The sequence below is a fragment of the Pseudopodoces humilis genome, chromosome 5 (genome assembly GCF_049639895.1).
Source record: "Pseudopodoces humilis isolate 2021_Gansu_Grassland_sample_001 chromosome 5, ASM4963989v1, whole genome shotgun sequence".
NCBI lineage: Eukaryota > Metazoa > Chordata > Aves > Passeriformes > Paridae > Pseudopodoces > Pseudopodoces humilis.
In genome coordinates, this window is record NC_142204.1 from 67,583,585 (window position 1) to 67,610,087 (window position 26,503).

Sequence of the window (26,503 nt, forward strand, 5' to 3'; positions counted from 1 at the left end):
TCAAAATAGCCCAGTATATGAGGACCTAAAAAACCTGCCAAATTCTTCCCTAGCGGAAAAGAAACTCAACATCTATTTAAAACAAATGTGTAGGTGCAACTTCAGGTTTGGAAGTCACCGTGTTTCAGCTTGAAAGCATCTGGGAGAGGCTACAAGAAAAAAAGAATAAAATATTTGAACACTCACTATTATTTTATTTTCACTTATACATTTTCTCTGTGTTTTGTGGAATCAGGCTACCAGGCCAGGTCAACATTCAGTTTGGTGTTGTAAAGCTGTTCACACGCTTTTACACAGCTTCTGCTGTAATTTAAATAGCTGTTAAAAAAAGATTTAATCCTCTTTTTTAGTCATATCTTAAGTTAAAATGCATCATAGTCTAGCTACTAAGCATTGCTCCAGGAAGAGAAGCCCTCTGTCTGTCCCTTGGAAAATAATTTACCATAAAATATCAAATCCTCCTCTTTCTGTACTCCCTACTCCTTACTTTCATGACCCTCCAGATTCACAAGACAAATGTTTTAGGTGAAGAGGTTGTTATGCTTTTGTGAAAGCTGCAGGGGTGTGTTGCATGCAGCACAGGAGGCATTAGCAGCAAAAAGAAACACCTAAAAATGAGAAATGCAGCAAGTCCTGTAAAAGGAAAGGATATTCTTTTCATTAAATATCTACCAAGCACCAGTTTTAATTTGGATCAGAAGCAAAATACAGCAGAGGTTTGTTTAATTTAGGTCTGAAGTTCATACCTAAGTAATCTGCTATGCTGGGAGACCAGGTTCTTGTAAGATTTAGAAATGCAAATTAGAGAGCCAGCCTTGATTTGTAATCTGCTTTCATTTCTCTTTTAAGATTATGAAAAAATGCAAAAGCTTAGTGATACACAAGGAAATAATAGCACTGTCCCACATTATTATTTTTTTCAAAAATTAGCTCAGATAAATGTGCATTTATTAGCAGACTGAAAACAAACAAAAACCCAAAAAAAACCAAAAAAAACAAAAACCAAGCAAACCCCATGTTATTAAATAGCTCAAGAACACCAATGCAGTTCTTTGCCTTTGGGTACTACTCTGTCTTAAAATGAAACAAGTTTTTGTGTACTTGCTCCCCAGACTGATAGGTACTGTCTGAACAGCAATTTCCCCATCTTCTTAAGTGTTAACCATTTGCAGCAGTAATTTGTATAACTTCAGGCAGTAAGTTAACATGAGACAGCTCTTGCAGAGAAAATTCAGAAATATGCAAAAATGGAGACAACCATTCCTGTTTTTGTGCACGCAGTGTTAGCGATCCAGGGGAAAACCCGTTCGATCTGTTTAGGAAACCAGGAGCAAAACAAGCCTCACTGCTAATGCAGGCTGCCAGTGGATTGTGGATGCCCAAAGGACTAAGACAGTGGCAGGCAGATCCTGTCGTCAGCCAGGCCAGATGTCATGCAGTGTGGATTGGATTCTCGGAGTCGAAGATGAGAAGAAGGGACAGAATCATTCCTTCACTGATAAATTTTTATGGGAATGTCTACCATTTTGAGATCTTGCCCCTGTCTTCTCCATATCCCCCTTTAAATACCTGGAGATTCCTCTGAAGCCTTCTCCTCTCCAGGCTGAACAAGACTGCAAGGTTCCTTGCATAGCATGACAGGAAGACAAGAAGCAACATATTAAAGTTAAAAGGAGAGTATCCTACTGAATAGAAGTAAAAATATTTTCCCTGTGAGGACATTCAGCCATTGGAACAGGCTGCCCAGAGACACCGTGCAGTCTCCATCTGCGGACGTTTTCAAGACACAGTTGTATCTCACGCTGAGGAACATGGTCTGGTTTCACAGCTGACCCAGCTCTGAGCAGGAGGTTGGACTGGAGATCTCCTGAGGGACCTTCAAACCTCAGCTACCACGTGATACTACTACTACTACTACCAACAGCAGGAGCAATACCTGATGAAAATGAGAAGTGACAAGAGAAAGCCATCAGATCATGGGGGGATGAAACTGAAATATCAGAGAGTACGAAATAAGTGAATTCTTCTTCCAGGGGCAGCATAACCATATCTCATGCACCTCAGCAGCAGCTTGATCTTATGTGACAGGATAGAAAGTATCAAAGTTTTTACTTTTAATAAATAATACGCTACTTACTAGCAAAGAACAATTGTCTTGCAGAGGCTAAAGATCACCAGATCATCTCAGAATTCATTCAAAAATCTGTCCCACTTTGCTACAAATAGCAATTTGCAGCAATTAGGGATTGAGAAGCTTTGTTTGAAAATGCCACAATAGATGAAGGAATGAGTGATGGATATTTTATAGCACCTGATAACCTAGGCATCCTAAGAAGACACAAGATTTCTCTGCTCCTAGAAACAGAGGAGAAGCCTCAATGTAGGTTACACGAAATTGCAAACTCAGCTCATACTTTAAATATGGTAAAGTTATTCTGGAAGAGCTGATATTACATACGCATGACAAAAACCATAAAAGAGAAAACTAAAACAAGGTAACATACATTTGAAGGGAAAAGTTCTTCCACAGTAGCACCCTCCACTCTTTAAGATATACAATTAAATATGCAGTTATAAAATTAGGAGTCAACCTGAACATCACATCACAGTGGCTGAAGCTACAGAAATCTTTTAGCAGCCCCCAAGGAAGTGCAGTTAGAGTAATTTCATATTCAGTGTACCATCTGTGAACACCAGATCAAATTTTTGCAGACCCTTTAGTTCTGCTTCCATAGGAGAAGCTACTGCAGACAGAGAAAGGAAAACCCCATGAGTGAATGCTAAATGTGTACTTTGGAACCACTTCCTGTTCAAATGACTTGCCAGACAGAGACTAAATTATAAACAGCCTGAGACAATAGATTCTAACTTGTAGCTGTTGGCCAATTTGATTCCCAGGTTCAACTCTACATTTTAAACATCTCAAAAACCAGAAAAACTGGTCAGACATCACCGGAGTATCTTTACTCTGATGTGCTTCAAAGTCCAGGGACCATCAGTGAATAGCTCAAATTTATGAGTCCTCTCCAAGCTACGTAAGTCAGAGTAAAAAAGAAATATTTTTTTTATGTCCTCAATGAGGTTTTCCCAAAATCTTATCACTGTGTTACATTCAATCATTTTAACTATGTCAATGCTTTCACTACAGTTCAAACCCTCTGATGGGGTCACACAGCTGGCAAGACAGACCAAGGAAAACATGAACCATGTGGCACTGGAAGTTCAAGAGGTTTGTACACGCCAGAAGTGAGCTTTGTGTGATTCCAGAGAAAGGCAAATGGATGACAAGAAGATGTAGCTTATTCAGACATGTTTAATTTCATAAAAAAGCTTCATAAATTTTATAACATTTGTTATAATTTTTGTAAGAACATCTCTGCTGCCTGACTGCTGACTCTTTAACAATGCATAACAAAGCCATATTTAATATATACCTATTTTTCAGTTGAGAAGTTGATGCAATTATAAAAAGTGAGCAACTGAAAATAAAGACTAGAAAGCCAGCAGATGCAGAGGGACTCTGCACAGAGCCCTGACTGCTTGCGAGTATTCAAACAGTAAACATGAGGTCCCTCCACCTTTGCTGTGCACATTAAAATGGATATTTCCATGACTGACTGGAAATATTCAACTCCTTTCCTGAGATACCTAACAACACTGCCTAAAAGCACCACTGCACAAAGAAATAAGGCTTATAAGTCATCTAATGCTAATTTATTTTTCAGTGCTATGCTGTTCATTCTGGGTATATCCACACCCGTGTTGCACTTTCAGGCTGTGTACGGCAGTTTTCTGAGCAAGCACCACCCTTGATCAGAATATACCACCTTGCCTTTTAACTTTACCTTCTTTCTCCAGGCGTTCTGGGAAGCAGTAAGGATCACAACTCCAGTGCAAGACACAACCTACGTTTCACAGATGGGAAAATTAAGGCACTAATGCTCAGATGGGTTTCACTGAGCTACAGAAGCCTCGGTAAACACCACATTAGTAACCCAGGCACTTTCCCTTCTTTCTACAGTCAATAACAAGAAACAAAGGGACCAGACATCCCTGCCAAAGATTTTTAGGTAAATGGACTTCTTTCAGGTTCTGTATGGTGTGGAGAGTATTAACCTTGTTTTACATACTTTCTGCACAGAAATGCCTCTAGAGAGAGTGGTAGCATCAAACAGACACTTCTTCAACCTACCTAAAAATCTGATTTAGCCCCTGAAGGACTTTCCCCACTGCCATGTAGTAGGACAAAAAAAGTTTTAAATCTGTAAACACACCCCATCAGAGAAGAATTGCTAGGTCATCAGCAGATAAAGGAATAAAAGCAGGACTCAACTCCCAGACTCCACTTTCAAATGCCAGATCATGTATTTTTTAAATCCTCTTTAGCTTCTATATTCATCTTCATGCCAAATGGTACAGTCTGACTGACATTGACCTTTCATGTATAGGAAGCTACACAGAGAGAAATGATGTGGTCATTAAATTCCTAGTTTCTAAAATTTTGGGTGGAATTAAGATCCAATATTAATCAGTTAAATAAGACTGTCAAAAAGAATGAAAAACTAACTAATATATATTAAATATCTGGCCTTTTCTTCCACTTTTTTCCCCCCAAGTTTCCCCATCTGTTCTTGGCTATTAGAAAAAGGTGGTAAACATAATTCACTATTTTCTCAGCAAAATCTGTTCTCTGTCACAATGTGAACAAAGGACATCTTTTCCTTTCTTTCTATTGTTTGATGGATTAAAGAAGAAAAAGTCTTAGAAAATGTCTGCCTAGAACTGATGGAGGAAAAAAAAATTGTGGGAAATCCAAAGAGAAAGAATATAGTGAAAGTGCTGCAGAGTCTTTAAATGGGAGCAAGAGCTTTGAGCCTGGTTCACACAGGTCAGTCAGCACTTTCTGAACTTAAGAATTCTTAAGTATTTTGAGAGAGATGAATTAACTATACAATGATGCTATGCCAGGCACTATCTGTTTCATTAGAAAAAGAGATGAAAAAATGTTTTGATTAAAGTTGTTTTGTCTTTCTATGCTTGCTAGAACCACCAAAACACAGAATAGAAGCAGATGTAGTCCCAGCTTGCAGCACTACAAAACTGGCTGGAAACATCAGTAAATTTGGGTTATTTGGGGTGCTTTTCTGTTACTTTGTTTTTCTGCCTATAAGTATCAAATACTACCTACACCCACAGACTGCGTTCAGCTTGAGTACAATTCTGCTAAATCTCATGGGGTGTACAACATTTGGACCTTATATGTATTAAAAGCACCACAAACCATGCAAATGAAATAATTCTCAGAGAATCCTTGGGCTTTTACCATTACCCATAAGTAAACCAAGGCACAGACACATGGAGTCCTCTCTAAAGGCTTGTGAGCTCTGCAGGTAGAGCTGCAGCTACAACTCACCAGGGACTTCTCTCCTGTTCCTTACCCTGCAGGCTTTACCTTATAGGCTATTTCACAAAAAGCAATCCTCCAAAGCACAATTTTTCATAGCTTTCAATAATTTTTAGGCCTGGATTCTTTATAAACAGCAACTGAGGCAAAAGATAGATTGGCAGCCTACCTTACTGAGCATTCACTGGGGCAAGGACAGGAGTGTCTGGGTGTGGGGCCACTGGGAGACACAGACATAGGCTGCAGCATCCACCCCAACGCAGAGCGGAACAGCCCAAAGTGATGGAGATGCTGGGCCTGCTTTCAGTCCTGCACATTGTATCATACAATGCAATCACAGAATGGTTTGGGCTGGAATGAACTTTAAAAATCATCTTGTTCCAAAGCCCCTGCCATAGGCAGGGACATCTTCCACGAGATTGGGTTGCTCCAAGCCTGGTCTAACCTGGCCTTGAACACTTCCAAGGATGGGGAATCCACAACTTCACTGGGAAACCTGCTCCTCTGTCTCACTGCCCTTACAGGAAAGGATTTCTTCCTAATGTCTAATCTAAGCCTGTTCTCTTTGAGGTTAAAGCCATTTCCCTTTTTCATATCACTACATGTCCCTGTCAAAAGTCCCTTCCTAGTTCTCTCCAGGCCCCCTTTAGGTACTGGAAGATGCAATTATAATGTATTATTACATATCATGTATTATCTGTTATCTATCATATATATATATATATATATATATATATATATATAAAATGTCTATATAGCAATTATAATAAATTAGGTCTCCCCAGAGCACTCTCTTCTCAGGATGAAAAAGCCCCAACTCTCCCAGCCTTTCCTCACAGAGAGGTGTTCCATCCTTCCACTCATCTTAGTAGTCCTCCTCCAAAATCACTCCAAGAGGTCTGTGAATCATGGTCCTTCCCCTCATCCCATCCTTTAAATACATGTAGTTCCATTTATTTAATACTCCAAACTTTGTGACTTAATTCTATTTTGCCAATGCTGCCCAACACAACAGGATCTTGATCCCTTGTTTGAACCCAAGAGCTGTCGTAAAACAACAGTTTTAATCTGTTTTATCCAGTCCTAGTAAATGAAGTTTTAGCAGGTATTTTTTGCCTGCTCTGCCAACTAGATACTTCATAAAGTGAAACAGAATCTCTGCTTCCTTCAGGGCACCTGCTTTCAATTACAGGAAACATACGGCACCTTCAGATTTTTCAGCTTTCAACATCTGTGCTTTGCAGGTACGATTTGTTGCATTCAAATTACTGCTAAAGCTGCAGAATGGTGTCGAGCTTTCAGGGATATGCTTGAGAAACATAGAGATGGACAGAAAGTAATGGTTATTTGCAATTGCTTTTTAATGACTGATTAATGCCTGTTCTGAACCAAATCCTTTAAATTGTTTAGAAATCTCACCATGCTCCTCTTGGAACGTCCATTCAGCCTTAGCTTGATTAGAAACATCACCTCTACCCTGTAGCAGATGAACACACTGGCACTGCTATCCAGCCAAACACACCAGTCTCACACCTTACTCTGAAAGATAACGCTATAAATAATACCTCTAAGAGGGAAAACAGCCTGTTGTATCAGTCAGGAACAGCTGGTCACCACGCTGGGATGAGACAGTGACAGCTACAGGTTTAATTCTGCACCAGGTTAAATCTGTCAGTCAGGGACACACACAGGCACACAGATTTATGCGTTCCCACCTTTTCCAAACAGGACTGATGCATACAAACCAAACCAGCTCATCTGAGCAACCCCTCAGGACTTTTCCAGGCTGGTGCAGTATGCCATAAATGAATGTCTGTGCCTAGACACATCCAGGTGCACCAATGGCAAGAATCTCTCTGCTCCTGCTGGCAGCCCAGCCTGCTGACTCCTTATTTCATGTATTATCACATCATAGCCAGAGCTTGCCAAATCACACAAGCTAAAATAGAACTTCATTACTGCTTCTATTTGGTCTAGCTCAGGAAAATCTTACTGGTTCTATGGAACACCAGCCAGCAGCCCCAAGGTCTAACCAGGTGGCAGAAGGAGGTAAGGAGAAGCAGCAGAGTGAATGATGAACACTACTGTTACAAGGAAAAAATAGGGTGTGGGGGGAACATTTGCTAATCTAGACCTGAAGGAATAGATTTTCATGGATGGATGGATGACAGATCTGTGGCAGAACAGGACTCATGGGAATACATTGTGGAATACACTCTCCAGGATCAAATCCAGTTGCTTTCCTATATTGTAAAGGCTACGGGAGTATTTAGGTATTTACACTCTTTATTATTTTTATGTTTGTATTATTTTATGATTCATAACTACATTATATGATTTCATATTTATTTACAAGGATCATCCTTCTGCTTAAGGTAAATTTAGATCCAGTGCAATTTCACTGAGCTTAAAATCACAGGACATTACTATGGAGGAATCTGTGCTGAAGGAGTGCTCCTTCTTCACCTATTCACTGTGGAAGCAGCTGATAGGGCTGTGTATGTGAGAGAAATTAGGAACAGAGAAGAAATCAATTATTATGCTTAGAGAAATCATATCTTAAAAGTATGCTTTTAGAGTTGAAAAAACTTAGAAAAGGAAACTAGAAGACAACTTGCTTAATGTAATGGAATCTCCCAAATTAATGCACACCAAACTTTCCAGTCCATAAGTCTTTTCTCTTAGATCAGCTACTTTTGTGTAAGTTTGTACCACAATAATGAGCAGAACATTGTGGCACCTACTGGCTTGTTTCACGCTTTTTGGATTCAGCTCTGAACTCCTGTTTCCTCCAGTTCTACTTCAGGAGACTGAAGCAGTAGGATGGGATCCAGGTTCATATTTGCATTCCAGGCAGGCTACACCTCCTACATTTGGTTCAGGACTTTTTCTAATTTAATTATGTTTGCACTTGGATGTAAGTTAAGTCACAACCATTAACTGTGCTTTGCTATGGCATCTACCCTCTATATTTGACTTCACTAACTGCCTAATGTTTTGCAGTGAGTTTCTGGTAAGTATGTGTTTGCAGATTTTCATGACAGACTAATAACAGCAAAGGAGTCCCCAGCAATGTTTTAAATAAATATTATGTGTATATTTTCTCAACAGTGTCTGCCTACCAGCACCTTTAAAGCTACATAATCTTATCTAGAATACGTTTACATTCTGTTTGCACTAACCAATGTGGTCCATTGCTACAGAACAAACTGTATTTGATTAAAACATTATGCACAGCGTAGATCCAGGACAGACAGTCATGTGGTTTTGAAGAGGCAGCAGTTTCTATTTCTGTCTTGCAAAATTCTGCTTGCCATCATTAGGCATTTCTTCATTAATCATAATGAATAATGAGTAGACAAAGGCCTTTACCTGGGCCAGGAACTTCTTAAGGTATTTTGAGAAACTATGTGTTCTCCTGCCTTTGTCTTCTCCCTTCTCTATTGTTATTCCCTATTTAGACCTAGGATGGATGCCTGAAATGTAGGTCCAGCTGCAAATTATTTGAATTTGCAACAGCTTCAGAGCAGGCATCTTCCCTGACTGTGTCAGGAGACAACAGAACATCAATTCAGGGAAGATGCTCAAGCTTGGTGGAGAGCAGATGTTAGGCATCTTAACTTTTTCTAGTAATTTATTATATTGTCATCTTTTCGGCTGCTATCAGCAGATGGTTTAACAGTTTGGAGTGGTAGCCAAACTGAAAAGAACTGAGTAGTGCCACTGAGTGCATTAGATAGACAAGACCTGATTAGGGCATTATCTTCTCATCCGAAATATGAAAATTGAATTCCACACTCAGCCATTTGGACATGTCTCCTTTGATGTATAACAACAGTACAATCTCAACTATAGAAGTCACCTATATATTCCATATATGAAATAAATTTAAGCTAAGCTAGTTACTAGTAACAGCTGTGAAAGCACAGGCTCTGAAACTCATCTGCTGCAGACAAATCTCTAATCTCTTTGGCTCAGATTTATTAAATTTATGTGTGTGGGATTTCCTGTTTAGTCTGTGAAGAGAAATAATAATTTTAGAGGGCAATTCTGACTTCAGGTGGACTAAAATGGAGGTAGAAATGTCTTTCCATTGACTATAGAGGCATCCTAGGGCAACTGTAGATAAATACTCTATCTGTAAAGGAGGATAATAGCTTTGTCACAGCAATATCATGAAGATGAATAGAATACATATGGCTTAGAATAATGTTAGCAATTATCTACCACAGTTAGATAAAACGTCTTGTTTTCTGTTCAACTTTCCTGCTAATACTACACCAATATACACCTGCTCTGTAAAGGCAAAATACTCCCTTTCAACAGTTTAAGGTGTTGCTACAAACTCTAGATCAAAAAGGACATCCTGTGTCACCCAGCCAGCAGTGGTACACCCAAACAGTGATCTCATTCATGTCCTGTAGCCCTGTGATGCCAGTAATAGCACACAGACTTTGTGTTGAGCCTGCACAGCCTCAGCCCCAGGCACGTCAGTCTTGCCTACACTTTTAATGCCCAACCTGGAGCTTCATTTTAGCTGCTTTAGCTGCAGCAGCAATTTTCTTAATGGCCAGCTGGCTATTGCCTAATATATTTTGCTTTTGCTTGTCTTTGCATAATGATGTGGTTTATGTGCACTTTTTATACAGACAGTAGTAGCTCACAGTTACTCTGTGCAGGATGAAATATTTATGATCCCAAGGTAACAACGGAGTGCAGAGGAACACAGACCTGGTATCATAATGGAGAGCCCTGAAGAGGCTACACGAGGTACAATGCAGAGGAGTGGAGGCACGAGCAGATATTAGACAGGGCACAGCCTGACACTCACAACTCCAGGGCTAAAAAAAATTCACCTACAGCTGCCTAATAAAATGCAAATCTGTGGTTTTAGGGTAAGACAGAAAAAGTATCCAAGATATGTAAGACATCACATACATATTGAATGGGAGGTACTGCAATCCAAGAGAGAATGAGCAAGGTGTAAAAGAATGTTATAAAACATTAAAAAAAAAAACCCATTAAAACAGCCAGAAATAGAACTCAAAATGAGGATTAGGAAACCATCAACATCATGTTCATAACAGCAAAAAAGGAAGAAGAAACCCCCGCTATCAAGGTACCCCTCCCAGTGACGCCCTTGGTATCTGACTACTTCCCCTCACCACTTCTCAGCTCTGAAAATTAAAGCTCTTTGAGTAAGCAAAACACCTTGGACAGGAGCAGACACTCAGAAATGTCCATATCCATCTCAAATGTATTAATGAAGCTTTCCTCTCCCATAACAGTGTTCTTGTCTCATAAAAAGTAGATCTGGATTAGTAGTAGTAGTAGTAGTAGTAATAATAATAATAATAATAATAATAATAATCTTTGATGAGACCATTAATATTTCAATTACACTAACAACTAATGTTTGCCTCCTACACAGGGAGCATGTCTCACTTGCCTGTATGAAGATTTTGAATCTGAAAATGTTCAATATTAAAGCTAGTCTCTTGCCTTCATTCCTCTCCCAAGACAGCCAGACCAGAAACTCACAGCTCTGACCAAGAAAAGAAAAAAAGCACAAAACCTACTAATTTTTTTAGCATGAATGTGACCAGTTTCTATCCATTACTCTCTTGCTCTCCACTATAGTTATTTACTCTTTCCATATGTATTTGCACAGTGATCACACTAGGCACAGCAGAGCCTAATCAAGACAAAGTATTTCTAGCCTTGACTTACAAGAGTCATGGCCTCTCACATCTTTTTTTTTCACAGAGGAAACCCCAGCACAGAAACAGAGCTTATTCAGGAAGTATACAGTGAGACCTGATGTGGCAGTTAAGAGGAAAAGCACAGCCATGCCAATTTTATGCTGATTTCAAACATTTGGGTTTGCTGCAGTAGTTGTTGAGTAGTAACAAAGCAAATTGCAAATACCATAACAATCACGATAATATGTTAATAGTTTTAATTGAACTAATTTCTGCAGACAATAAGAATTCTACCCTAATGTGTTAATTAATATGATTAGGAAATGTTGTGAAAATGAGTATGCAAAATGATATCACACGGTATCTGGATAGGCATGTACAGGGGCTGGCTCCTCCAAGCTCTCCTCAAGGTAAAATTTATGGACATTAACACACAAGGCTTCGGCAAGGTAAACAGCTGTTTCGATTTTACTTATAATGAACATTAACTCCACATCCCCATTTCTGCTTAATTAAACCTCTGTCTCTGCAACCGATCAAGAGCAAACAGCAAAGGTAACAGGCACTAATTGGGCCCTGTGCAATTTCAGCCTCAGCTTGGAGCCCAAGTGGTCTGTCTGAACCAAAAAACTCCAGCAAAATATAAAAGTTTCTCTGCTGCTGCTCTCTCCAGCATTCCCAACAATTTATTCACTCAAAGCCAAACTATGTATATGCATCATAAAGAAAAAAAAAGAATCATATGAAAATACTGCAAAATGTACGATGTGAAAGAATAAATTAAATCCCTTTTTACTGCTGTGCAGGTTGTCACTTCCTTATTATTTCTTAAAAAACGTCAAGTTATAAAAAAAAAACCTGAACCCCTAAGGAACTCAAAAAAAGACTCTCAGGAAACCTCCTGCTGGACATCTGACAGCCAGCTCCTGGGCATTTTGATTAATCTTCACCCTCCCCAAGAGAGGATCACCACTGTGTCAGCACAGAGTTAACCACAGAACCATAGAAAAGACAGAGAAGGAGGCAGCAAGCAACCTGCTCTTTAAAAGCACGAAAACCCCCCACAAGATGCATCTACTAAAAGAGAAAGCCTCAGGAATGTGGCGCTTCACCCCAAATGTGTTTTGAAGAGCCCACAGCCTCCCTGTACAAAATGTCCCCCAGTCCTCCTCGCGACACGCATCAGTCAGCACCAAAGCAGCTCCATCTGAGAGGAACTGGACACGACAGAGCACAGACTGCTCCTACCACACTTACTGAGGGAAAAAATAAAAATAGAAGGACTTATGCCCCAGAGGACACCAGATAATTTTACATTATTCAATTAATGAATCTTTAAGACAAGATAGAATAAGAAAATGGTTGAAATACCTCACTGCCCCTCAGATGTGGAAGTGACAGCTGCAGCCTTTCTTCAAGTGCCTCACTTCACGAGCATGCTCCTCAAGGTTTCTTTCCGACCTACAACCTTTATCCGAGCTTCCTTTGTGGCTTAGCAATACAAAAACTGTCACTTGGTTCTTATGCTGAAACCACTCGCTCCCTGGTTAACTTTTTTTCCCCCCACAGCTGAAAGCTGCAAGTTCACAAATGTAGTAGGCAAAAGCTAAGGAAAACCCTGTGGCTCTCTACAGACACACAATATCTTTTAATACAAAAATGCATTTTAACTTGCCGTGCAGTAATAGGCAGTTGGGATTTACATGCACGAGGTTCATCTTCAAAAAGCACCATTTTGTAGCTGTCTGAAGGAAGTGGTAAATACTGTATACTCTCTTGCCCCTTCATGGGAGGCTGGCTACCTATACCCTGAACTGGGTGCAGACCCTAAGCATAAATCACTTAACTGCTCATTTTATTTGATACCCAAGTACCTCATGCTAATAAACTTAAGCATTAAAGAACTACAGTGTGACAAATTACATGCCCATCTCATAAAAAAAATATTACTGAAACAGAGCCGGGACTGAAAGGCTCTCAACAACAGTGTATGGCTAATTTTAGATGATTCCTCAATCACCGGAGAGTTTACAGTGTACACAGCCAAGCCAGCTCAATCAACTGGCTTCTATCTCCATGACTCCAGGTCACATTATCTCATGAATGAACTGTTATGTAGGTCAGTCAAGAGTCATCTAATTGAATGCACATTTCAGCCTTGGCATTTATGCTCTAGATATCAAAGATGTAGACAATTGGGTAAGTCAAAAGAAAATATGAAGGAAAGGAGTGTGATAATTAGGCTTTGTTTCAGACAACAGGCATGGGAACAGATGCTAGCAGAAACTTGTAGTTAGCCATTTTTGTTCTGAGTGGACATAATGCAGGTGGAAAGTGCAGGAGCAACAGGCTCAGTAGAGCAAGGAGCTTTGCTGGGTCACAGGTTGGAGTTTAGTCACAAATCAAGCTCTGTCCTGGCTAACGCCCCTCAGCTTGGCTAGGAGGTACATTGGTCTCTGCTGAGGCATGTGCCAAATACGTGTCTGTTTACTTGCAGTAACTGATAGTACTGAGTCTCCTCACAGAGGCCCCAGAGCAGTCATCAGGAAGGAATATTTTTGGTTCTTCCCAAATCAAGGTAGATTCTAGATAACAACAAAACTGAAAGGTTCCATTCTGCATCGCCAATCTCAGTCATGCTTGTACTTAAATGTTTTAAAGAGCAAGGTCTTTGGGGAGACTTCTCAGCATGGCTCATGAAGTGTTTATTTAGCTTTGCAAGCAGAAAGCTGATGTAAAATACACTAGAGTAGTAATCCTGATAATATTTGGGTAAAATGAAGAATATCAGACTAAAGATGCATGATGAAACTAAAGTGAAAGAGTTCTTGCTTTATAGAAATGCTTTGGCAGACATTTCTTTTCACTTCCTCTTCAATCCAAGCTATTCTAATTTAGACGCAAAAACAAAATTGCAACTGATTAAAATTGGGTTGGCGGTAGTTCCCCTATGAGGAAACACACAACTCACAATCAGATAAAAGCCAAGCTGTCTAAATGCAGCCCTGCCTGTACTTTATTGCAGTGATCCAGCAGCTATTTATTAGTTGTGTATTTTCATTTTTCAGAAGCAGCCCACAAAGGATTTTCTCCTCCTTTATGCTCCCCCAACTTTAAAAATCATATGTGGAGTACAAAGGGTTAAAACTATTGAAGTGAAAGCAAAAAATGCCCAAGGCCAAGTTTTCCTGTGGCCTGTGTACTTGGTTGCATTTTCATCTCCTGTGTCCTGACAGCTGTTATCTTCAAGTGTGCTTCGACATGCCCACTGCTGTTCCAGCAGTCTTTTTGTTCACCTCAGAGCTTTTAAGAGCTTTAAAACCTTGATGCATGCAGGTTGTAGAAGAGCAATGCAAGAAATAACACCTATTATATGGGAGGTATCTTTAGCTGTCTTGTGCCCCACTTGCTTCAAAACAGGGATTTTTTTAAAAAGATTCTAAAGTATCTGAAAAAATAAAATAAAAAAGGTAAACCTCCATGTATCCCTTTGTAACCTTCCCTCCATCTCCAAAAAAAGGTTTTGCTCCAATGTTCTCATGTCCCAGCAACAACTGCTTTGCACTCACATAGCATGACTCTTAGGAGGATGTGAAAGTAGGTACAAACATCTGCTAATTAATTATGTGCAAATCTCAATTTGCACATAAGTAATACACACATTTTACAAAAGGGTACATTGAAGCACACAGCAATGGACAAAGCTGGCCAACTTGAGTACAAGATAGAAGGAGGGAGACCGAGTTTCCTTGCTCTGGCTACTGTTCTTGCAAACAAAATAAACTAAAGGCTATATAAATGCACCTGAAATGTTGCTGACTTCTGCTTTGCGAAAGATGAAGTCAGAATAGTTTTCCAGAAAATAAACACATATATCCATACAAACAAAACCCCCTACAAACTAGTTATTGATGAAAAAAATTACATCAGGTCCGATTTGAAAGACAGAGTATTAATGTATTTCTAATGGCTGAACAAAGGGAAGGTCATTATATAAAGTTTTAATTCTAGTACATTAGTGTTGCATTTATACATTAGCAGTTAATGTGATAATGTCAAACTCTCCACTTGTTGTGACATCATAAAAAATACATGATGTTTTATATTCTTTTGGACAAAAAAGTAATCAGAGCTATTATTAAGCTTTCCTTCTCCAGCAATTGAGAGATTGTTTATGCTGCTGTATCAATTTTACATGCAAGATGAAACTATAATGGGAGGGCAACAGATGTGAAAAATGTAAATCTTTGGTAAACTGCACAATCAACAAAGGCAGAGAGGGTTTTGCTGTCGTTTTTCAGTTAAGATTGTTGTTGTTGTTTTTTTGCAAATGAAATCATTTTAGTGCTCCCTGACCTGCAAATGCCATTTTTAATGGAATGCAGGAAATAAATTAATAGTAGTGAAAAAACCAAAAGTGAATGTGAAAGTCAGCTTGAGGAAACAGCCTCTTCAGCAGAGATGTTTTTTGAATTCTTGAAAAGTCACATGCAAAGTTCTGACACTCAGCACTGTTACAATAGGCTGATACTGTTCAATGCTAATGAGTAATTAGGGTAATTCAGGATCAAAATTCAATGTGTTGAGTCCGGTATGCAGACACTGTGTATATCCACCAAAGGCAAAGTATCCTCCCAAGATTAGCACTTACAGAACAGACTATTCCTCTGAAGATCACACCTAGATCTTCCTAAACGTAGCTTCTAAATCAAGATGGTTATGTATTGTACTACAAAAATTTTAACTTCCCCCCTCCAGCCTGTCTTCCTCATTTACTTTCTATAGATTATCATTTAGCAACATGAAAATTTCCTGTCTGCAATTTAAGACATTCATAGACATTGCAGTTTCCTTTGGCAAGTGGCTGTGCTTGATAGGGGTGGAGGCACAAACTCAGGTCAAGTGAACTTGTGCAGGGTCTGCCACAGCCCTTGCTCTATTTTTGACTTGCCTTTTGCTTCCTAGAAGTGCTTTTGCCCCAAACAGGGTTTGGCAAGGGCTCTGTGTTTCTCAGGAGTTACCTGCTGCCTCTTGGATTGATTTCTTTTGCCCCCAGAGCTATGGCAGATGATCTGCTGTGCGGATGATGCCAGGCTCTGCACAGCTCAGGTGTTCAGAAACCCTGTGGTGTGGCTGGGGCTCATCACCTCTGCAGGCCCATGGTGGCAATTTTGCTAAACCACATCCTAATGAAGGAAGGGAAACTAGGTCACAGACTTTGCTTTCACTAGTAAGCAGGTGGGGGTTTTGTTCCTTTCCTGACATTCTGTCTTCCCTGCAACTCTGTCACCCATCAGGGGTTGGCCTGATTCACCATTGCAAACTATCCCAACTGAAGGCAGACTTTACAGATTTGCTGTAGTCAGACTAAGAATATTAGAGAATTTTGACCACTGTGCTCAAGGCAGCATGAAGCTGATTAGAGCAGAAATCCTCAAATGTTCCTGAGAACAGTCATTGGTGACAAAGATGCCATCAAAAAAAGCAATGTTGGATTACACCTGGGTTTCTTCATCTTCAGATGGCTGCATCTGTGGCCCTGAATACCACTGATCACTGAAGTTATTATATAATTTTATTCTATTACGAAATGGCTTTTCCCCCAAACCCCCTAAAACTATCCCTGGAAACCACATAAGTTCTCATTAGTTTACATTATCTTTCTCATGATTTTCTTCCCCATTTCTTTAATCCACATTGTTAAAAAACTTCCATGCCTTCAGTGCAATAACTGCTTATAGTTGCTTTATCTTTCAAATACTTTCTTTTTTCTCACAGTTTGTTTGGGGTTTTTTGTTTGTTTTTTGGTTTTTGTTTTGGAGGCAGGGGCTTGTAGACTTAGAGTGAAGCTTCATCAATGTTTTGAGGACTGTTTGAATCTCTAGTCACTTTAACTGCATAGGTGAATGGAATATTTCAAAGATTTCTTCAGTTTTAACAGATATCCAGTGCTACCATCCCTTCTTGGAGGCATTGAACTCATGTCACTATCGCTCTGAAAGAGATTACACTAATTCTCTTGTCTGAAAAAGTATGTAGGATATGCAAAATAAAATAAAATTTATCAGTAAAGAAGCAGCCGACATCTTCATGTTGCCGACTAAACTATTAACTAAGCATGCAAATGGACAGCATATAATAAAAGACCTTCTTTTGGGACAATTTATGCAATTATAAATATGTAAGTTGTATTCTCATGTTCTGGTTTGACCTCTGCTTACTGAAATGTTGACAAGGACACATATTCTGACTGCAAGTCATGTTTCTGATGCATCCGAAAATAGTCCCTACAAATCAAAATTTAAACTGGAAGGAAACAACCAATTCTATTGCAGGGGAGCCTTGGGTTTCCCTTCTAAAAATGGGCAAAATAAGTTTTCAGTCTATGTGGCTTCAAAGAAAAAAAAAATTAAAACATGAAAGAAAGTTCCTAAGACAAAGAAATATATATATATATGGTTAGATTTTTAAGTTCTTTTGTGTCACAGAAATCTGGCATTTCTCAATCAATTGAAAGATTTCTAAAGGCATTATATTATTTCTAATCACCTGAACTTAGCAGCATCTTCCCATTTTGCAACATGTTTGAGGTTTCTCTAAGCTCTTTGATTGTTTTAATTTGCAGGGACACATTAATGAAAGCCCTCTTTGCCAAACACACTGTAAACTCCATCCAATACAAAGATCAGTGCTAAGAGCTGCTTTATGTCAAAGTCTGACGAGGAAGGTGTCCTGGTGGGACTGACTATGGAAGAATTGTGCATATTTTAGCTTATTTAGCTTTTAAACACGCAGTTTCATGGAAATGCAAAACTGCCCCCTGCATCACCCCAGAAGGCAGCCTGAGGTGGCTGCAGCTAGGCTCCCAAGGCACTTGCAGGCAGATCAGGAAAATATGCAGATAACAGTACATGCTGCAGAATGGTGCATCTCACAGCTCCTATCTCCAGCACCCCAGTAACTGAGGTAAGCAAGGTGATTAAAATCATGGAAAGAAATTAGAAAGCAGGAGACTAAAAGGGAATAGAATAAAATAAATAAAAAAAATGCCAACCACATTTATCTAAGTTCCATCAAAAGCCAACCTGCACAAATTTACTCCTGGCTCCTTTTACTGGGGAAGTTTTACACCGGAGCTATTTGTTGCACTGGGGAAAATGCAGCTGGAAAAGAGATAAGAAAGGCATGAAAATGGAAGGCCTTATGACAACCAAGCTTGGCTTTGTATAAGGATCACGTTACACAGGATAAATCAAGTGTAATGGTATGCGATTGGGGCAGGTAAAGACAGGAGCACTAAGGAGTACAGCTGTGGTTTAATGCTTTCCTCGGCACGCTGGCAGCGGGGTTTCCTTATCAGCCCAGGCTCCCTGACTATCGCAAACCTGAGCCAACCGGGAAAAATTTCCATTAACGAATATTTATAGGGCAAAAGGTTAACAAGTACAGAAAAGCAGGGCTGAACTTGCTGCAGAACACAGGGAAAGAAATCTGGAAAAGTTGAAAAGGCTGAATTTTGGTACAGAGGAAATGCTAGGAACAAGTTTATAAAAAAAATAAATCACTTGGACTTAAAATTCAAACTGAAAGCAGAAGGTCGCATGAAGACCCCTTGAAAAACCCCAAAATTTCTAATGAAAAATGAGATTATTGAATATCCAAGTATGGCCAGCAGAACCAGATATTTTAGACGGGCCTGGGTCTGAGAACTGGTTACTTGCTGTATGAAAACTGAAAAAGAATACGTATCTTTTAAAGATGGTATTTTTAAGCTGTGAATTTTTTTGGAAGGGACAGAGATTATAACGGTGATTTGAGACAATTATATTGGTAATTCTTCCCCATAACTAACAACTTAGATATAGGACAAAATGATCAACTAACATAAAAGGAAATGATTCACAAAACTTGACAGAACTAGGATACTTGGGATTAGAAACCTTTTGGAAATTGGTGACTTGATTTTAAAAATTACTTTAAGCAGAACTTGAATACAGTGCACTGAAGGCTATAAAATTTTCCAATTTTTAGCCCAAGACTTTTGTCAAGTTAATAAAGAAAGGGAAAATATCACATTTCTTTTTTTTTCCATTACGGTGCTTATGCACTTGAAATAAAGAGAAAGCACATATCAAACTTCCTTTTCACTTGAGTGTCTCAATGGTTATTTTTTTTTTAAAGCCTATGATCTTGCAGTGAAATTAGTAAGCAGAAGCTCATCATTAGATTTACCAAAAGATAAGTTTTAACTGATGAGACCCAGATGGGAAGCATTACATTCATACTGTAGCTTGAATCTAAATGTTAAAAACAGGAAACCAACTGAAAATTCAGTTTGGTCATGTTTTTAACACCTTCTTGCTAAGCTTAATTGTTTTGCATTGCGCAGTAGGAATTACTGGGCAACAACTGCTACACCACTGCCTGAATTTTAACAGATGGACCAAAGTTCCAACAGCAGTATTTAAATTTCTGAATTTTCAAGTACTTTACATATTGCTATATTGTCTCAAAGCTACTATAGAAAACTGAGAATTAGGTTCATGTGTGAGTGAAAAAATCATAGAATTGTAATTGGAGATAGCTGTATTTGTTAAGTATCACATAGAATTCATGTGAAAATAAAATACTTCTAGAAAACTGGAGAAGAATAAGCTGTTTACAAGCTATTAGATTCTTGAGGTTTTGACACAACATTTGTCATTTTGCAGGGTTTCTGCAAGGCAAGGCCTTCCCACCACACCAGTACAGAAACATTCTCTAGTCCTTTTCACACAGCTCTGCAGACCTTAAAGCTCAAAATGAGCACAGACACCAAGGAAAGCACGTGTTCATGGTTGCAAGCACCTCCTGCGTGATGCATTCCGTCTTCATGCTGGAACAGAGCTTCCTTCACATGTGAAAGCGAAGTACACAGCAGCACAAGACTCTTGTGAGTCACCACCACAGCAGCGCTCTCTTTTCCTTACCCCCAAAACATCTGGATTATGGGAAAAAACAGTTCCCAGTGTATTTCATCACACAGTCCCACTATGTAAGCTGATCCAACATACTTTGAACAAGGTTTTATACAGGAAAATGCCCATGAGCTGCAACCTAAATGTTTCTGGAGGCATGCACCAGGTGTTCCCTTCATCTGCCGAGAAGTCAGGAAGGTTTTGTAAGAGGGGATAGTACAGGTGTGTTCTAGCTCTTGATATTTTCCTGTTCCTTCAGCAGGATTTTGATAAATACAGTGCCTTTTGCTAGCTGCAAGAGCAAGAAAGCCCCTGGACAGGTCTTCAGGAAAGAGGTTTGCCATTCACCAAAGACTCAGCAAGGGCAACACTGCTGCCTCTCCCTGGACTCTCCATCCTGCATAATGCTTACACACAGAAGAGAACTTCCATCTCTCCCATTGCACAGCACCATCAGCTTTGAAAGATCCCAAAAAACATGAAGGGGAAAAAATAACTTGAAAGCGCAGAGATAAAAAGTGGAAAGCAGCTGAAAGTGTTTCAAAACTTGAGTATTTGAAGCGTCACTCACTTTTGTCCCCTCCAGTTAATGAAGGGACAGGCAAGGTGAGCTGTCTCTGCCAGAAGATGGAAACCTGACAGGTCCCTTGAACTGTCCTTTCAACTGCAGGGCCAGAGACAGCAGAGACAACCCTGAGCTCAGGGTCTGATCCAGCAGCTAATATTGCCTCATCTGAACAAAAACACCCAACAACTGATAGACATGAACTTTTTTCTGACATGCATCCCTCCCACAAACACCAACCAGATGCCTACTATGACTCCAGTTACCTGCTCTGAGCAGTGAGCTTTTGTACAAGTCCAGTCTAATGCATCACAAAGCAGCAGTTTTTAGCACAAGAGCAAAGCTCTTCACCAAATCCGGTCCTTCTTATTATTTCCTCCTACAACCAAACCAACTCGTACACCCTCATGTGGCTACAACCTCCTGACGCAACTTGAATGCTACTGCAAAAAGTTTGGCTGCCTCCACAGATCACCTACGACACTCATGGTAGTTGGTAAGTAAGAATGGGCTGCACATGGCCCAACAACAAATCCAGGGATCCTGAGGAAGAACAGCAGGTGCAGTGTGGAAAGCAGAAAAAATGAAGTAGCAAGTTTTATATTGAGGTTAAAATCTAAAATGTCTGTTTCAGAGAGGCTGCATTAGATTTATGCAGTAAAGCGAGAGCCTGCTGTTAGTACGCTGGCTTTTCAAGAGCTATATGTAAAAATAAATTATGTGATTCAGTTTAACTGAAAAAAACTCCCAAAAAACCAAGCATAGAGCCACAAAGGGATACAACCAATAAACAAATAAAAATAATCCTTGGTGAGGCAAACACAGAATATAAAACAAAGCCACCACCCCAAAGAGGCCCAAGGAACTCTTATCTCAGTGGACCCAGACAGCAGCATCTGTCCTTGCCAGGAGCTATCAGGAAATCTGGCTCACCCTGGTTCCTACCTGGCGGCAGCAGAGCAGACACATGCAAGGCATGGCAGACAAGAATTCAAGAAATCATACTACTCACAGCCAGCCTTCCAAAACCTCCCACTCCTTCCCCATAGGAAACCAGGAGAATGACACTCACTCCTCGATTCTTTTTTTCCCCAATAATGAAGTTTAGCACTTCTGAGAAACACCCAAAATAATGTTGCTTCAGAAAGTGCAAGTAAATAACAAGTGGTATCTTCCAGCCCGCAGGGTAATAAGTTACACCCAGAATCCTATTTAGCACTTTACATAATTCACAGTTTCTCTGGTTACATCCTTCGTCAAATATGTCATCCAGCTGGGAAAGTTCGTCCACTTTATTGTCATATGGCAGTTGCTTGCTTTATATCATCCAAATATCAATTAAAAAGCAAAAACAGAACTTCAAGGCAGCTATCTTCGTATTTTCATGTCACACTTGCATACATGCACACAAATACTCACTGTCATTCAAAGAGAAAAATAACCCTGCCTGAAATGTAAACCAGCTTTACAGTGTTAGGCACCAAGTGTAATTTCCAAAAACCTTGGAAAAGAGAACAATGAACAGACATACTTAAATTCTGCATCAGCTATTTTAATGGTGCAGTTTTTCAGATAACAGAAATTAAATCATAATATGCTGTCAAATAACAAATCTAGCTCCCAGAAGTCAACATGCCAGCATTTTAAAAATACAGCATATGGATATAAGGCCTTTGTGGATATGTATGCACTTAGCAAATATTAGAAAAATCAATCAGAATCAAAATGCAAACTCGCTGAAAGGACTAGATGCCTTGTGTTATTAATTTCTAATTCTAATTGCTTGATTTCATTCATCAGCGTTTATATATGCACCAGTACACTACTGAGGCAGTTAAAATTAAACAAATCCCATTCCTTTCCCCAGAAAAGTAATGGACTCTAACAGTTGTTTTATTGCAATGAGAGATATTAACACGTAATTCTAGTCCTAACTCCAGGTTATAATCTAAGTGGATCCATTGATCACTTGCAAAAGGCAACAAAAAGAAAGTTTTGCTTGATGCTAATGGCAAATAAAATCCTGACCAGATTGTCCATTAGTGTCAGTGGAAATCCATCCAGTATCCAAGCACAACACAAATATTTTGCCACTGGCTAAGTCAGAATCATGGCACACAAAAAGTAAAAAATACCAGGAAAGGCCACATAATAAATGTACAACAAACCAATGTTGCTTTATATGAATGTAGCAAATGCATTACAAAGGATTTTACCTCCCACAAAATAAAACAAGCATAAAAAAATCCAGAGGAAAAGATATGTATCCAAGGAGTTACCTGAGGTTTCTATATTATGTTTCACGCCTAGCTCTCACAGCAGGTTACAAGTGTAAGTAGAATCATCTGTAACCTACAGATGGACGGAAAAAGGTTAACTAGGGCAACAGAGAAAGTCAGCAATGTATTCCACAGAAAAAAACTGCCTCTAACATGCACTATATTAACAAACAGCCTTTGGAAAAAGTAAATTTGACACCCATGGGGAAAAAAAAAAAGTTTAATTAATTAGTGGGGTGTACCACTATCCATTTAAAGCACGCAGATCCCTATGGTTTAAATCTGAAGTTACATATGTGTATTGTATACACACAGAGTGAGGCAGTTTAGAGGGGAAAAATGGAAATTAGATGAAGAAAAAAAATGTGCTCCTTAACTCAAGCACTGAAATCACTACAAAAGAGTAACAGCTATGAAATATTTAAGAGTCAACATTAATATCATTAGACTTCAAAGGATATCACCTTCTCAGCGCCAGCTTCTTGCATTGATCATCTGCAGAATGAGCAGCTTCACATCAGTTTGTTTGCAGAAGCTTCTTCCAAACCACATCAGCCAGAAATGAAACACTGGAATCCTCTAAAAGCCATAAAATGCCCGTGCAGAGATCAGCTCTACACCTTCTCAAGTCCACCCCTGTATTTCTCAGGAACTTTGTAAATAATTTAATATTTCCATGGGGAGAATAGGAACGTTCTTTAAGAACAAGAAGATATTAAACACTAACAAGGAGGTAAGAGGCTTTTGAACATAAAAAGTTATATATTTGCAAAGCCTTCTTCCAGTTTTCACATAGTCTTTTCTCCATATGTAACTGCGGTGGGTAGAACAGCAGTAAACATTTAAACTGCATTGCATTATTGTGCATAATAAGAGCTTGACATTTTTATTTTCTCCAAGGAGAAGCACTGCCTATATGCTCTCTAGTGGATGAACAGGGTTTTTACAAGGTCCCTCCTTCCCCCTCCTTTAAATGTGATCAAATATGAATTGAAAGGCTTTTATTCTGCCAGAATTCCAGTCCAAGGTTTTGTGTTTCTCTAGCAACGATGACACACTAACAAATGAAGCAGGGCAGAGAGCAGCTTCTCCTCCATCTCTCTACCGCGTCAGATACCATCTGTGTCAGGGGAGTGGGAACACCACGTAACTTTTGACCTGGACATTGTCAAGGACCAAGGGTAAATGGATTAGTATGAAATTCTTTTAAGACAGGTTTTGAAGTGTACGTTTGCCATGGGTATCCATACAGAAAGTCCTTCAGAGCACTTTCAAGTAACCGCATTCAACCAGAAATGAAATACCAAGTTGATATGGTATGAATTCAACAAGGAGTTCTTCCCTTGTTCCCTGCCTTGCATCCCTTCTGCGGCACACTTCTCCAGGGCTCAGAAGTCCCAGCTGGAAGGAAGGAGGCTGTTAACAAATTGTTTCCTAGAAAGAGTTTGCTTCTCACACTGAAAGCACGTTGGGGAGGGATGCAAGGAGAAGGGACTCAAGTGTGACCTAAATTAAGGCCACCACACTTTCACAAAAAACTGCTACCTCATACAAAATAGCCAGCAGTTGGGAAGTTTGTATGATAATTCAAGACTGAGCACTGCTGGAAAAATAGCTATCTGTGCTTTAAACATTTCTGGGTAAAATGAAGGCTTTAGGCTCCAGGAGCAATGGCCTTTCATCAATCTGTTAAAACAAGCTACCCTAAAAATTATCAGAATTTTCCCATTTTTAGTAGAGAAATCCTGCAAGAAATCCTCTCCCAGACAGCAGGTGCACAGGCTGCAGGAGCCCATTTTCCTTTAGATTAGCTGTATGCATCACCTCTTAAAAATTTATAAATCACTTAGCTTTCCAAGAGCCAAATTCCCAATAGAGTAACCGGAATTACAGCCACGCTAGCAGTAAAGGAGGAGAGAGTTTGTTAGAGTTGGCATAATACAGTGAACAATACTATAAATTACTTCAGGAAATGGTTGCTAATGCCTTTTCTGTGCAGGCTTGGGGGATACAACTCTCTCTGCAGTCCACTTCTGCGGAAATTAAGGCATTTTAGTAATCTGAATGAAGAACATAGGCTTCTGCTCATCTGAAAGCATTTTTTTCCACCTAGAGGGCATAATCACCAATTACATCTAGAGAATATAAATTTAATTATTTTTATTAGCTAATATGGTTTCTATCAGCAAGGAAAGAAAATGCACTCTCAAAACTATGATCAGATATTAGCATGTTCACAACAAACAGCTAATCCTTGCTAGAAGAGACTTCTTGGGACAGGTCCTTAGAGCCAACTGATGAAGAGGTCCTGAAGGAGGCTTTGATGAGCAGTGAAAAAACCAAAACTGCAACAACAAAGAAAACCCTGAAACCCTTCTTTGTTCCTTCTCATCTCACCTTTTCTTTTCTTCCTGACTCTGATATCTGAATTTTAAAAGTCTTCAAAAATATATTTTTATATTTTGTGCATTCTGCACATTGAAAGTCATGTATCTCCCCCTTTTTTGGCTTTTGAAGTCTGGCATTTTTGTAGACTGCCTCACTCCAAGACTTCAATTTTATTTTGCTTTGAAAATATTCATTAAAACAGCACATTTTTAAAATGCCTCCCTTTCTTGGTTTCTACCCACATCCCTAGGTCTTTCCACATGCCATCTTGCCCCATCTCAGATGCCTGAGGCTGTGTAAGTCACCCAGTTGGCTCCTTCTCTATTCAGTGGACAGAAACTGGCCCTCCAAGGCCATTTTCCCATGTGCTATACACCAGTGCTCAGGAAGAGATGAACATCCAGCCCTGGGGTGCCCTTTCTCCTTGACCAAGGGACACAGAAGAACCCAAGATTACAGACTCAGATTTCTGAGTTGGCTGCTTGAGCCAGGGCCAGTAATTCCTGGGTTTAAGCCCTATGTGCCTATGATCCACTGTGATACAGGGATCCATGAGAAGGAAACCACCTCTGCAGCACAACCAAACATGGCATGGGGTGAATACCTGCAGCACTGTGGGGAGACGGTATTGCAGCTAGGCAAGATGGAGTTCTGCTAATTATCACCCTGGGCAGAAAAGAGACATCAGTGCTGGTATTCTGCAGTAGGCATGGCTCTGCTGGGGCCTGGCACTTGGGTGGTTCACTCCACTGCCTCTGCCGTCGTGTCTTTTGTCAGCACGACCTGTGGCAGCCAGGATTAAAGCCTGCTGAAGGTGAACCTCTGAAAGCAGCACAGACACAACCCTGGGTCTATTAAGTGCCAGGAACCACCTGCTTTGCATTGCATTCTCTTGAAAATACAACCATCCATCAGGTTTGTCTTTTCCTTGCAAGCATCTCTAGGGGAGAGGTAGAAATACAAGTGCTGCAGCGTGACCTTCCTCTAGCTCCAACTTCTTCTCCTCTCCTCTCCCTGCTCTGCTCCAGAGAGGTGCTGCCTGACCCGAGAGCTGCAACCAAAGCTGTGCTGCAGCACCTGTGTGCAGGGTGAATCAGCAGCTTTCCCCCCCAAAAAAGGCTGCTAGGGGAGCTGGGGCAGTTACATAAGGCTGCAGCAGCTCAGGAAAGTTGATGTCAGAGAGATGAGGCAAGAGCAGCACTGGCAAA

At 39.8% G+C, this 26,503-nt stretch overlaps 1 protein-coding gene across 12 annotated transcripts in view; it reads right to left on the reverse strand.

The window, feature by feature from the left end:
• Positions 1-26,503, reverse strand: part of CELF2 (CUGBP Elav-like family member 2) — a 541,755-nt gene that overhangs the window by 186,480 nt on the left and 328,772 nt on the right. The window contains exon 1 of one of the 12 annotated variants that reach the window (XM_014255173.2): positions 21,641-21,726. The exons of 10 other annotated variants lie outside the window; for them this stretch is intronic. In XM_014255173.2, coding sequence (XP_014110648.1) covers positions 21,641-21,675 — 35 coding nt within the window. In that variant the 5' untranslated portion in view covers positions 21,676-21,726. Of the gene's footprint in view, positions 1-12,477; positions 12,550-21,640; positions 21,727-26,503 lie in introns of those variants that run through there. One more of the 12 variants, XM_014255176.2, reaches the window with a different exon arrangement.